Here is a 14,374-nt window from a genome sequence, read left to right as displayed (position 1 = left end):
CTTTGGCATGGACGCAGATGTCTCCTTGTCGTGAATGTTTGGATCGACATCGATAAGGCCAACCACTGTGTTGTTGTCGTTGACCACCACCACAACAGTCACCTAGGGTGCCACCATCCGCCACCCCTATTAAATTTTTTTTTTTTATCGTTTTCATATCATTCATTCATGCATGTGCTATATCTTCTATCGATAAAGCCAACAACAGTAAATGAAGTTAAATACGTCAACTTTAAAACTAAAGGGATTTCAATATAAATTTTTTAAGTCTACAAACCGAAATACTAAAGAGATCTAACTATAGGGGTAATGCCCTACGTTATCTATCACCTTGACTTATATATATATATATATATATATATATATATATATATATATATATATATATATATATATATATATATAATGAAAAAAATTAGATTTTAGACTTTTATATGAAGATATATTTTTATCATAGTTTTGAAGTTATTTTAACTTTTCATAATCTCCAATATATCTCAGATATTTTCTATTCAAATACACACCTTTATGGATTGTGTTAACATCCCATTCCCCACCACCCACCCACCAAACCCCCCCCCCCCCCCTTTAAGGCTGACATTATAGTTATACTATTTAAAAAACTTCCATCAAGATATTATAAGTCGATTCAAAAATTATAACAAAATAAATTAATTTCAAACATAACATAAACCAACTTATATACAAAAATATGATTTGAAATAATTATTCTTATTGATTTAAGAACAAAAATAATTAAATAGAAGGTACTTTTTAATAATTCACCTAAAAAAATACATAATATTAATAAGGAGCATCAACAAAAAAGAACTCAACTTCATGGGGCTTTGACATGAGAGTACCCTACTTTTCATATTTACCGAATATCCTGATATGCTCAAATACCCCTCAAAATACATAATGTGATCTAACTTATCACACAATCTTTCCACATAATAGATAAATATAATATATTTGTGATTCCATTGGATTTCTGTTTTTAAGTGATCAACCAAATTTGATGTCCTGAATTCATATCCACCGTGTCCAACTCAACGCAAGAAAAGCATTGAATGCTATCAGTACAAAGAACGCAGTAAAGAATGCTGAATTCGTAAGATTAGGTGTTGATGGGAGAGGTGGCCTCATCTGAAAACAAAACAAAACGTTGTTTGACAAGGTGTGTTGCTAATGTTGCCGAATTGTGTCGCTTTAGCGAGAGAGCGAGGGCGAAACGTTTTCTGTTTTTTATTGTTTTGTTTTCAGAGGGAAGTATATTCCGGAGAACATGCGGCGTCTCGTTCCGTAATCCTCACGCTTCCCGCGAGCCACGTAGCCGTCGGTCAGCTGCATTGGCGGATATAGGGTCCAGGGCTCGTCGGTGACGGGGCCCACTGGCCTTACCCACGTGATTTAGGATCGGATGCCTCGACCGACGCAGGCTTCATGAGGGAACACCGCTCCTGGACGCCCACGAAATTTCGGTAAGCGGGAACCACATTTCTTCTCGTGGAACATGTCAGCCTCTTCCGTTCCATCCCGTTCGCCACGTGGCATCCGCTCATGTGCCTCCACTGCGACAGAGTCCCGGGTCGGTAGGTGGAGTGGGTCCCACCTTCGTCGTCTTGGCTGTTATGGATGGGATGTCTTGTTCCATTCGGGCGTCAGGAAAGAGCACCGCTCTTGGCCACCCACGAGAGACCAGTCAGTGGGACCCACGTTGGTCCTCCGTCCTCGCGTGGTCTCTCGTGTGTCTCTCTCCCGCTCCATCGTGCAGCGTCGACGCGCGCGAACCATCTACCGATCATACGGCCCGCATCGTTTGCCTTCTCCCCCTTCCATCTCTTTCCTTTTCTTTGACTGTTAGATATGGCCACTGACGAGCGAGCGACACACGATGCTGCGCTATTTCCAACCTCATCCTAATCCATCCCCATTTAAAGCGCACAACACCCTCCCCACTCGTCTACCTCCTCCCCCGATGCCCTCCTCCCCTTCGCACTCGCGATGTTTGGTGACTGCGGGCTGCGCTTTCCCTTCCTCCGCCGGTGCATCGGGGGATGCCGACGACGAGCGGCGGCGGACCTGGACCCCGACTTGGACCCCGTGGTCCTGGTTACCGGCGTGGGGGGATCGATCCTGAACGCGAGGAACAGGAAGAGCGGGTCCATCATCCGCGTCTGGGTGCGGATCCTCCTCGCCAACTTCGAGTTCAAGAAGTACCTCTGGTCCCTCTACAACCCCGACACTGGTCTGCCTCCTCCCTCCCCCTGTCTCTTCTTGATCCTTGCTTCTCTTGGTCCTTTTGTTGTTTTCTGGTATCAAGAAACCGAATTTTGCTTCGCGCCGCACCTGTTTGATCGTTGGTCTCGTGTTTGTTTCTGTGGTTTTGATATCTTGGAATTCAATAATCACGTGATTTTGATATGTATATGTCTTGATTTGGCAGGGTACACGGAGTCGCTCAACGTTGACGACGAAATTGTAGTCCCTGAAGATGACTACGGTCTCCAAGCGATCGACATTTTAGATCCATCATTAGTGAGTTGCTTTTTGTTTCTTGTTTCTGTTCTTTTTTGTTACTGTTTTATTGTCGCAGTGTCATCTCACATGCCCTCTTACAGGGTTTTGTGAGTTAACATTAGAATTTGTCATGCCCATTATGGTCCTTACTGGAGTGCGTATGTCAAATGTCATGCAGACATTATAGATTTTACCGAACCAGTCTCATCAGTTGCGTCCTATGTCTACTGGCTGTTGGCACAGCTGTTATGTGCCCTCAAGTGTAAAAAAATTTGCTAAGAAACGGGAGCACTTATTTTGTTTAGTGGCAGGATCACAACTTGTGTGGTTGTTTTGACAGAAGTCCTAAATCATCACTGATAATATCATATTTTAACGAAGGGTGAATCCACTCACAAAAGCGCCTTTTGGGGTCCATCTGAAAGGGCAAAATCATGCGGGTCCACCCCAGCACATAATTTCTTATGGCTCAGAGAGTTCGTATCAATAATGGCTAGTGTGGACCTTATCCGATGGCATCCATCATGGAGCCCTTGAGGTCTTGACTCCTAACTAGGGGATATTTAGTTAGAGAGCTGGAGAGCTAAGGTGAATCCACTCCTAGAGGAACCTTGGGGTTCCACCCCAAAAGGGCAAAACTGTATGGGGCTCAACCCAGAGCGGCCAATCTCAAACGGTTCTAAGAGTTTGCAGCATCGGTGATGGATAGTGTGGGCCTTATCAATCATGGAAACTTATGGTTGACTATAGCGAATGAGGAGAAGGGAAGACTTCTAGTATTACTTGCCTGGCTGTGAGTAGATGAGGAATACAATAATTAGGACTAGCAATCCAGTATTTGTATTTAGCTGTGGAATTCATGTTGTATTAATCTTAATCAGGATTTGACATGGTTGTTATTATTCACGTACAAAACAAGTTTGAGAAACATGAGTAGTTAGTTTTTGTGAGAAGCACCAGAGAACAAGAAACTAGAAAACCTGAAAGGCATTTTATGTAGCAAAGAAACACACAAACTAGTTTTTTTTTTTTTTGCAAAGAGTAAGTGGTGAAAGTGGGATTCGAGCTCAGGACCTTATGAAAAACTATCTTTACTAGCTAAGCTAGCTGACATCTTCACACAAACTAGTTGTTGGCACAGCCGTTCATGCATTTCTAGTGTAGAAATTTATTTTAAGAAACGAGAGCACTTATTAAGTTTGTTTAATAGAAGGATTGTTGTTGTAGGCTTTCAGACGACAGCTGGTGTGCTAATTTTGACAGGAGCCTTATCATCGAATATATTGAATGAGGAGAAGAGAAGACTTCCAGTATCACTTATCTGTTTGTCAGTAGATAAGGAATATGATAATTTGGGACTAGCAATCTGGTGTTTGGAGAAGTAGTTTTACTTATGTGGTTGTGAGTAGATGTGGCATCCAATACCTTAGGACCAACAATCCAGTATTTGGATTTAGCTGTGAAACTGATGGTGTGTTAATCATAATCAGGAATTAACATGGTTGTTCTTATTCAAGTATGAAAATTAACAAGCTTGGAAAACATGAAAAGCTAGTTTGTGAGAAGCACCAAAGAACAAGAGTAACAAGAAAATTTGAAAGCATCTTCTCTAGCAAAGAATATTCATTCTGCAGTTTAAAAGGAAGAGTTTCTGTAGGTCATCCAGCTCTGCAAGTGGTGAACCTGATAATATACGAAACATATTATTTTTGTGTCATAAAAGACCGGCTTCTCTTTTCTGCTAATCTGAGACCTAGGCATATTTTCATAGAGGATGGTCCTGTCTCAGTTAGCCTCTATGCAATGAAGGAAAAGATATTAAGATTTGTGCGGTTTTTTTCTATTAGAGAAATGTACAATCATGGAGGATGGTTTCGAATCAGCAAATTCAAGGATATTAAATTAATCTGAAAAAAGCAGGTTTATAACTTAATTTCATTTGGATTTTGAAAATGGTTTGCTTTAAGCCACCTAGAAATTTTCTTAGGCATTTTCATTCCTGTCAAAGACAAATATTTTCATCATTAAGAGACCTTTTTTGGGGTTAATATTATCTATAATTTTCTAAAAGGCACATTTCTATTGAATATAGTTGTACATAGACCATTGTGTAAAACAGTTGTAAGTGTTTTTTCCTTGTAGTGTTTTGATAGAAAAACCAGAATTATTATTATTATTATTATTATTATTATTATATATATATATATGTGTGTGTGTGTGTGTGTGTGTGTGTGTGTGTATTACTTGTCAGTGATTAAGTTCAAGTGTTTACATAAGAAAAGGTTGTCAAGGCCACAAGACCATAATCAAACTTGGTGTCCCAGGGTTAGAAAAGTTTGATCAATTGTTTAGAAACATGCATTTTTTTTATGCAATCATACACATGCACTTTGGCAAAGAAATATGTTACAAAGCACAGAATCTCATTTTGTAGATCATATGCATGTCGAAGGCCATACAAAATGTTTTACCACTATTTTGTCATAATAAAATGAATTTCTCATATTAACTGGACAATAAAAATTGTTCACTTAGCATGCTTTTTTATTTTTGATCACTTAGCATGGCATGTATTTTATTTCTACCTATCTATATGTTGAAACATATGTACATGGAACGTAGGTTTCAAATATTCATCACCTGGTATGTATAAACCGCTACTTATTAGTCAAACCAAGCATCGGTAATAGACCATATATCTTGCTATTGATGGATTAAAATGTTGGTTTGGTACTGATTCTAGCATGCTGCTGGACTGGTATAGTATCAGTATGTGTTACCGTGGCAACCTACCAACACTTGGTATTGGTCTGTATTGGTTGATACTGCTGAATGAAGAGAATTGTATCAACTATTAGAAATAAAAAAATACAATACTGGTATCAGATGGTCGGCTTATAATCCTGTGCAGTTTTGGCATTGGTCTGCATACCACTAGGTAAGCCTGATACAATGAGCTTAGCGAGCTATACAATCCATAATCTAACTGAACCATATGAAATTACCAAGTCAGTTTCCTGGTTGGTTGTCAGGCCAATAAAAACTGGTCTCTTTTAATCAATATGGGCACTGGGCAGTATTTTAATCCATACTGATCGATATTTATTTATTTAATAATTTATTATTGAGACATGGTGGTGCAAATCAATATACTATCAGCTATAATGGTGCCATACCAGTCTGCAAGATGTCAAAATGGTATCAGACCGATATTTTAAGCTTTGCATGGAATTATCTTATTAATGATTTATCAGTCTCGAGGGTTACTTGTCACCATTGTACATGTTATGGTATGTGTCAAGGATTTCATGCTTTGTTGTGGCGCATGATTGGCATTGATGTGTGTCATCTGGTTCTGCTATACTAGCAAATGGCTTGTCATGGAACTGTTATTCTTAAGACTTTTACATATATATACTAGTTGTTGGCATAAATATATTAATAGACCTTTTCATGTTTTATAGTGGGCAAAACTTCTGCGTCTGACCGATGTATATCAATTCCATGAGATGATTGATATGCTTATTGGATGTGGATATGAAAAAGGAACCACACTCTTCGGATTTGGTTATGACTTTCGGCAGAGCAATCGGTAAGAATATTTTTAAAATTAAACCTGTGCTTCTTTATTTATTGTGAATAATCCCAAATTAGTGCAATACCAAAGACCTCCCAATGCACATTCTTAACCATTCCATATGATATCTTTCCTCAGAATTGACAAAACTATGGATGGCCTGAAACAAAAATTGGAAACTGCTTACAAGGCTTCCGGTGGTAAAAAAGTAAATATAATATCACATTCTATGGGTGGATTGCTTGTCAAATGCTTCATGTCGCTACACAATGATGTGCGTATTTTTCTCATATTTCAGTGGACAAAATTTCTTGTTTATACTGCTGTAATTTTTACTTTAATCAGAACTTCATGAGGTGCAAGTGAAATGAACTAAATTATTATTCAGGATTTTTCAAAGTATGTCAACAAGTGGATCTGCATAGCATGTCCCTTCCAAGGTAACTGATCTTCCGAGTCAAATGGTCTTTGTTATGTATTACACATTTCACTTCATGCTAAGTATGAAATTTCATGGATATGAAAGTTTTATATTGAATTTGTCTTCACAAGGTTTCTAATCCAGATAATAATTTTTGCTCGAGCTCTAATTTATTTTCAACAGGAGCACCAGGATGCATATACGATTCCCTTTTAACTGGGTTGCAATTTGTTTATGGTTTTGAAAGCTTCTTCTTTGTTTCTAGGTGGACGATGCATCAATTGGTAATTCCTTAACATGTGAGTTTATTATATGTTATGGCCTACACACTGAATGTCATAGCTATGTGTCAGTCATGTCAAAAAGTATAATTGCATCTTAGTGAATTTCTTTTAATCTTCTTGTAGGTTTGTACAATGATGAGATTCCACTCTAAAATTTGTTCTTTATGTCATGGTTGTGAAATATGATTTTTCATCATTCCATTATTATGCTGTCTTAAACTCTTTTAAAGTTTCTTTTTTGTATGAAATGCATATGCAGTATATACTTTTGACCAGGGAGAAAATGTAACTCCTGATATGAATAGATCAAGAAAAGAAATATATACCTACAATTTAGATCTCTTAATCGGACTAAAAAAAATCATATAAATATTTTTTAAATCAAATGATTCTTATCAAAATATTTTAGTTATAAAAAAAACCTTAAAAAGTAATTGAGAAATATAGTCTAGTGATATGCTCAGAAGCACCACGATAAATAAACTCTACAAAAGGAAAAAAATTTGCGCTATATGCAGCATGAAGTTAATTAAAGTAAATTTAAATAAAGGAGAAAAACAAACAAATGAGAGTCGATTTGCTTCTTCTGAAGGTGCATCTCTTACACCTTGTCCCATCAAATTGGAGCATAACCTTGAAGTCTTCTAGCAATTAATTTTACTTTTAGGTATTTCCTTGTTCTTAAAGAATTTCTCAATGACACTAAGCCAATCAAGAAATTCTTCAGGTTGAAGTTGACCATGGAACTCTAAAAAGTCAATATTGATATTGCCATTTGCGCGAAAAAACCTCTTCGTGGATGAGTCTCCTAAAGCTTCTCTAGATGCAAAGGGTTTCGTGTCTTCGAATCCATCATTTGCATAATCATGGCTTGAGCTTCTAGAGTAATGGGTTCCTCGACGCTCGAGGCACATAATAATCTCTTCAACTTGTCTCCTTAGTGCTTCAATTTCCGCATCCCTTTCATCTTTTTTTGGTTACATCAATTTTTCGCCGCACTGCCCTTTGCTCCTTCTAATTGCCAATAAGACGGAAGTACTCCAGGAGTGTAGAAAGGCTCTGATACTAAATGATGTGAAACAAGATGAAGAGAGAAGAAGAAGGCAAGAAAAATAAGTGATATATGAGAGAACAAAAGAGAACTCTCTCTTTTTCAAGAGATAACTAAGAGCTAGTAGCTCAAAATACAAAGGTTTGATAAAGTTACAAAAACGAGAATGCTCTGCAAATCTTCCACCTCTGCCCTTTTATATATGGTTTGCACATTATATCCCTCAACCACCTAATATAAATTCGTAATATTTTGTACCAAGGTTCATTGTACTAGGACATACTGCTCAGTATGGGCGGTACATATTGGTTTGATAGAGGACCAATATGGGCGGTGCATCGGAATGCCTCTATGTACCATGTGTCGGTATGCTCGGTACAACTTGGTACATACTGTACCAACAGTTGATTGGCATACTGGTACAAATCGATAAGGCGAACCATTCTTTGTACATGGAGTTTTAATAGCCATCACAAGATACAAACCATCTTCTTGAAATTTGATAGGTTTGGGTTTGGAATTTATTATCTTGGAATTTGGGAGCATTCAATGCCCACTATGCAGTGCATCATGTATCTACCTTCTGCCTATTTAACATGTGAATCCTGATGTATATGTTCACCCTTATATAAGCCTATTTTAGTTCGAGAACTACCTCTGGTCATGTTCTGGATCATATTAGCTAATGTATTAATTCTGTCTCACTTATAGGCTAGTCAATTTTTCATGAGTTGGCTTATCTGAGCGATGAAGAACACTTCAGGTTTATAAGTTCTCTTTGTCATCTTTAGTTTCTTTTTATGCTAATCAGATTTTGCTAGGCATGTGTATATTGATTATAAAGTTAATTTGCATCACTGTTTGAAAGGTATTGCTGTTAGAGAATATCTACCTTAAGAATTTTCTGTGTTGGCAGTTGATTGAGTGCCCATCTATTTATGAGATGCTGCCAAATTCGGGATTTAAGTGGAAGAAGAAGCCTTTGATACAGGTCTGGAGGAAGCTATCTGAAGGGAAGGAAAATGTGAAGTTGGAAGAGTACGATCCAGCTACATGCATCTCTTTCTTTGAAGAAGCTCTAAAGAATAATGAGGTACTATTTAGGCTTGTATATCAGGGCAGTATTTTAGCCAAATATACGGTCGGAATTTCTGAATATATTGTACTTCATTGATCTGTCCATTATTTTAATAATATCTCATGAGCTAGAAATTTGTTTACTTGTTAAATACATTACCTGTACATGATTCATGGAATGTCTTTCGATTCTGAATCTAGTTTGGGGTTTTAGTGTCAGAATAACCAGGGATTGTTATAGGCTGCAAAATTTATTACTTGAGAATAATACAAAATTATTAATATAATCTAGTATTTTAACTTAGTCTCAGAACTCTAACTCAAGGATTGAAAACTGGTATTGGTACTTGTCTCAGAACCCGGTTGAATCATTATGTGTAATTGGTGTAGTACCAGTATTGGTCGTTAAAAAATAAGAAAATTTATATGATTCTGGTGTATGGTGGTAGTAGCTCTATATTTACATTCTACAACATGTACCAACCATTATGCTTAGTAAACTACAACCTTAAAATCCATGCTTTAATCACAAATTGTCATGTTGATCTCATGGGTCAACACGAGTTGTAATGTATCATTGTGAAAAGGTAGTTGCACAAACCATGTTGATCCATGCTATAGTGGTAATTGGCTAGGTCAATTGTTTCGGCTTGTGTTGATCAAGGGAGTGGCAGCTAGCATGTGATAGAAATGTGCCTTGACAAAAGGTATTCAATGCTAGGAAGTAATGACCCCTTACTCAAGGAAAGACATCATGACAACTGACACTACCTTTATTATTTTTTGAACATTTTCTAGCATCCATGCAGCAACTATATTGAGTTTGTTGCTATCTATGTATACACTATTACTTGTTTAGCACTTTCCATGTAACTTAAATAGTGAAGTCACAGGTAGTTTTTGTCATCCTTCATATTTATCATCAGGGTAGTAAACGTGAGGAAGTGTCTTTTCAAATTTGCAAGGGACATGTTAGATGACATTTTGCCTGAACCAATTATTCAGTAAAGTAATCTATTTGCATATGTCAAGAATGCTGAGAGGCTGGATGCTTGCTATATTAATTACTTAATGATAATCACCTTATTACTAGGATTAGAGTATAGGAAAGTCATAAAACAACATGTACAAGAAGTTAATGTAGCATAGATGAGAGTGCATAATTCCTAGAAAAGATAAAAAATGGGTGAATCAAGTGCATGAGGATCCCACATCGGCAGTCTGTGGTGGATCAACGTGTACTTACTGCTTAATAAAGAACGGCTGTTTTCTTAACTCTAACCAGGGCATAAAGGAGCAACCTTATCATTATATCCAAGCCGCCCTTGGTTGCTATAAAAGATAGAACAAAAAATATTTTTATCTATGAATACTTATCTACTGTACTAATAGAGGACAAACATATTCAAAGAGGACATGTAGGTACCATAGTTAGATGAAATAAGTTCCTGAGGATTGGTAGTCGAGGGTCAGGTAGAAAAAACCTGAAAAGTATTTCTCAGAAACAATACAATATATTTAATTTCTCTTAGTTTAACTAGGGAATTGCCTTACATAAAGCTCAGTGATGGCAAAAAAGTTCTTGTTGCTACCCTGGATAGTTGAAAAACTATTGCTTGTTGTTGTTATTGTTGATGTACCGTATTACTTGGATAATTTGTGGAAGAGAGAACCCGAGTCCCCTCTATTGCGCAGACCCATCAAGGACAATTTTTTAATGTTCTATGTTATATCTGAGTGATCCTGGATAATTACAACAGAGTCAAATTTGACATAGCTTTTGCATCTTATATCTCTTAGTGATCACTATAAAAGCTACCATGTCAAAATTTGACTAAAAAAATTCAAATATTTCTCCACTAATTTTAGCTAGATTTTTTTTAGATTATCCTTTACTGCAATTGCTTCTTGCATGGATATTTCTTCTGTTTTGTTTTTTATATGAGCAACAAGAGATTGTAAAATTATTCATTTATGCCAAATTTCTTGTGTAATTCATAGTTGGCTGTCATAAATATATAATTTTTCAGCATGGACTTTATTGACAACAAATTATGTGATAAAAACATTTAAATGCACATTACTTACTTTTGGATTCAAATATGTCAAAGTTAGGGATTGTTCCATCAAACAGGTATGCATTAGCAAAATCACTGATTAACACATTCTTTTCCATCTCTTACTGCTTCATGTAGCTGAAGTACAATGGAAAGTCAATTTCCATACCATTTAATTTTTCTATCCTCAAGTGGGCTGCTCGAACTCGCAAAATTATTGATGAAGCCCAGTTACCAAGGAGTGTTAGCTTTTACAACATATTTGGGACATCATTTGACTCTCCATATGATGTGTGGTATGTATTTGATTCGGTAGCTGTACTTGTTTTAAGTAGATGATGATATGATCAAGTAAATTTCACAAGTTGTCCACTTTGTTAAGTAAAAGGCTAAAGGCTAAACCTTTAGTTACTTCCTTTTCCCCCTCTAAAATGTCTGTCACTATATTACACTCCATACTGCGTTGTCTAAGAGGATGAGCCTTTGCCTAGTGCCCACCAAGTCCATTCACCATGGTTCATCTCTTAGGACAGTCAACATGCTGGGCCTAGTCTTTCTGCAATGGATAAATTAGCCTTGTAAAACTTTGTTCATAATAATGAAGATGCCTTTGCGTGTTAGGTCGGATTGCTTTGGATGATCTAACTCTAATTCATGTACTCCTGCTATTGCATAGATGACACGATAAATAACCCTGGTAGTTTGTACCCATGACTGTGAAAAAGTATTTAGCAAAGTACTTCTTGTCAGGAAATTACAAAATCCCCTTGTGACGTAGTCCTTAGCACAGGAGTTGGTTCAGGTTGAGTTGACTGGTTTTTGGATGGGTCTATAATACTTTTTATTTTCAAAAATATGCGTTAGACTTTTTTGAATTATTTATTTTGCTGCTATTGAATTGAAAAATAACTCCAGTTACGACTGATAGGTGGTCAACAAACCTCTTATCTAATTAGACAAATTTGGCAGGCCAATTTCTTTTCCTGTTTGCAGCTCTACTATCTTTTCTTTCCTTCTTTGTTTGTCTCTGCTTCTCTTTCTTTTTCCCTTTATTCTACATCTATTATCTGCTGGAGTATTTCTTCAACTATGTATATGTGGCTACTTTTGCTAAAATCTAATAACTTATTTTTCAATTTGATATCTTTGGTTGGTTTAGTCCCGTGTTTCATTGTACATTTAACTTTAGGCAACATGATTTTTGTGGCCACACTGAAATCGAAATTTTGTTAAGTAATCTAAACTCAAGGTCCGATTTAACTTTATGAAATCTTTATAAACTTTTGGCAACAATGAAAAGCTTTATAACCTTGTGAATGCTGAGAACCCTTCACTTGAAAATTCTAAATTTAAGGTGAAGGATAAAGTGAACCCTTCACTTGAAAATTGTGGCTAGAATAAATAAATAATTTTTCAAAAGCAGATTGGCGAGCACCAAGTTTGGGTGCACCCTAAAAATATAATCCATTGAGGAAATATAGATCACATTGAGAAAACATAAACCACTAGGTGGCCAAAGAAAAACACTGACAATGACCATGCAGATTTCTAGATCTGGGTACTAATTGTTAATGAACTAATAGTCTAATACTACAATAGATCTAGGAAATGATGATAACTTGTTCCACCATTCACCAAGTAAATTCTTCTGTGTTAAACTTTACAATTGTACATGTTCTTAGGGCAGTCAACGGTCTGTTTCTTTGCAAGAAAAAAATTCAGAAAAGGAGCTTTTCATGGGAAATTAATTCCACGAGAACATAATTCTTTTTGATTGTAGGAAAAGGAAAAGAAATTGAATTTCCTTTTCCTTTTTCACATTTGGAGAAAACCAAAAGTTGGTCTTCTTTCTTTCAGAAGTGGGGTTAACATATTTCGGAATGATTGAGATGGTTTTTCCTTTCTGAAATCAATGGAGTTCAATCAAGCTTGAAAATGTAAATGATGTCATATATGGGCTGAACTTCAATGATGAAATATAAACCACATATGTGATCTCACCTCATACTTAGGTGAAGTTATGTGTGACAATGTTACAATGCCTAGGGTGAGGGAAATTGGGATGGCCCCCACATATGCACATGCGACTGGACAGACCTCATTTTAGAACAATGATTTTGGATCTCCCATTGATTTTACCTTGATTTTAATCATATTTCATGATCAGTCAGTTCGGAGCTGGATTGTTTCTCTTTTCCTGTAGATAATATTATGGTCACCTTTCATTTGGAATTTATGGAACGTTTTGTAGAACGTTGTGTTTGATGCTCCATTTACAATACGGTAGTGTTTTCCTGATAAAGTTTCCAATTTACCATGCTTGCTGTCATTGGAACTGATATTTGTTTATCATTGAAACTCAAATCATGTATTCTTGTTGTTTCTTTTGTAGCTAAGGAGCCTTTTCAAATTATTAATTTAATTTTCAGTAAAAATTTGCTTTAGCACTGTCTACACTACGCATTGCAATGTTCTTCCTGTTTGCTACTGCAGCTATGGATCTGAAACTTCACCGATTGGCGACTTATCCAAAGTGTGCCATACACTAGTACTGGACACACCCTCTTTTTTCTACTTATTCTAGTTGTTATTGTTGATTAAAATTAATCATTAGTTCATATTGTTTATTTTCAGCCTGAATATTCTTATGTGGATGGAGATGGGACTGTTCCTTCTGAATCAGCTAAGGTAAATATTTTATCAGCATTTTGTTGGAATAACACTAAAAAAGTTCCCAAGAATGAGAGTTGAGAATCTTGTAATGCCTCAGGAATATTCTTGCATTGAACAGCTAACTATGCCTTGGTTCATCCACTTCTTTTTGTATCTTTTTCTGAGTAATGTTTGATATCTTGTTCATTTCCGTTTTTTGCATGATAGGCTGATGGGTTCGCAGCAACTGCAAGAGTTGGTATTAAAGGTAGCCACAGAGGTTTGTTAAATGACGAGAAAGTATTTCAACTTTTGAAGCAATGGTTGGGTGTGACTGAAAAATCGAGGCACTTATCAACCTCCAAAGTGATGGATATAAATCCTGATGTCACCTTGGCTCAATTGTCTCCAAAGGATATTTTATGAAAACATTGTGGAAGAGAGAGGGGTGGTGTATACTGTGTCAAATTTAGAGTTAATAATTATAAACCGAAGTAGTACTGCACGTGAAACATACAAGGACATCATTCTTTTCGTAGGAAAGTCCTTGTCTAATTATAACTTGAGACCACTGGACTTTCATCTGAGATCGATGAACATCCATCATTGATGATATTGTCTGATACTGAAGTTTTGGTAAAAATGCCAAACATTGTAAACAACAGACAGTTTTATTTTTCTCTTTTTTACAGAAATAACACATGTTCGCTGCTGCATAAATCCTGTGGGGCA

General features: G+C 36.5%; 1 protein-coding gene across 2 annotated transcripts; it reads left to right on the top strand.

Moving 5' to 3' along the window:
* Window positions 1-1,874: 1,874 nt before the first annotated feature.
* LOC103971113 (phospholipase A(1) LCAT3) lies at window positions 1,875-14,362 on the top strand. Of its 2 annotated transcripts, XM_009385069.3 has the most exons (11): window positions 1,878-2,251; window positions 2,450-2,541; window positions 5,988-6,115; window positions 6,239-6,374; window positions 6,489-6,540; window positions 6,705-6,805; window positions 8,773-8,949; window positions 11,129-11,286; window positions 13,484-13,538; window positions 13,625-13,678; window positions 13,871-14,362. In XM_009385069.3, exons 1-11 carry the CDS (start codon window positions 2,008-2,010, stop codon window positions 14,066-14,068), a joined length of 1,395 nt encoding a protein of 464 aa, XP_009383344.2. In that variant the 5' UTR covers window positions 1,878-2,007; the 3' UTR covers window positions 14,069-14,362. The 2 variants fall into 2 exon arrangements, with proteins under 2 accessions (XP_065010614.1, XP_009383344.2); XM_065154542.1 differs by lacking the exon at window positions 13,484-13,538 and having other exon boundaries at window positions 1,875-2,251; window positions 13,871-14,147.
* The last annotated feature ends 12 nt before the right edge of the window (window positions 14,363-14,374 follow it).

The sequence above is a fragment of the Musa acuminata genome, chromosome BXJ3-6 (genome assembly GCF_036884655.1).
Source record: "Musa acuminata AAA Group cultivar baxijiao chromosome BXJ3-6, Cavendish_Baxijiao_AAA, whole genome shotgun sequence".
Lineage (NCBI taxonomy): Eukaryota > Viridiplantae > Streptophyta > Magnoliopsida > Zingiberales > Musaceae > Musa > Musa acuminata.
This window is presented reverse-complemented; position numbering and strand designations above follow the sequence as displayed.

Bases quoted from the DNA above. Each gene is read 5' to 3' on its own strand.
- LOC103971113 (XM_009385069.3), top strand. From the start codon at position 2,008: ATGTTTGGTGACTGCGGGCTGCGCTTTCCCTTCCTCCGCCGGTGCATC. The intron at 2,252-2,449 runs GTCTGCCTCCTC...TTGATTTGGCAG, and splicing joins CCTCTACAACCCCGACACTG to GGTACACGGAGTCGCTCAAC. The intron at 6,806-8,772 runs GTAATTCCTTAA...CTGTGTTGGCAG, and splicing joins GGTGGACGATGCATCAATTG to TTGATTGAGTGCCCATCTAT.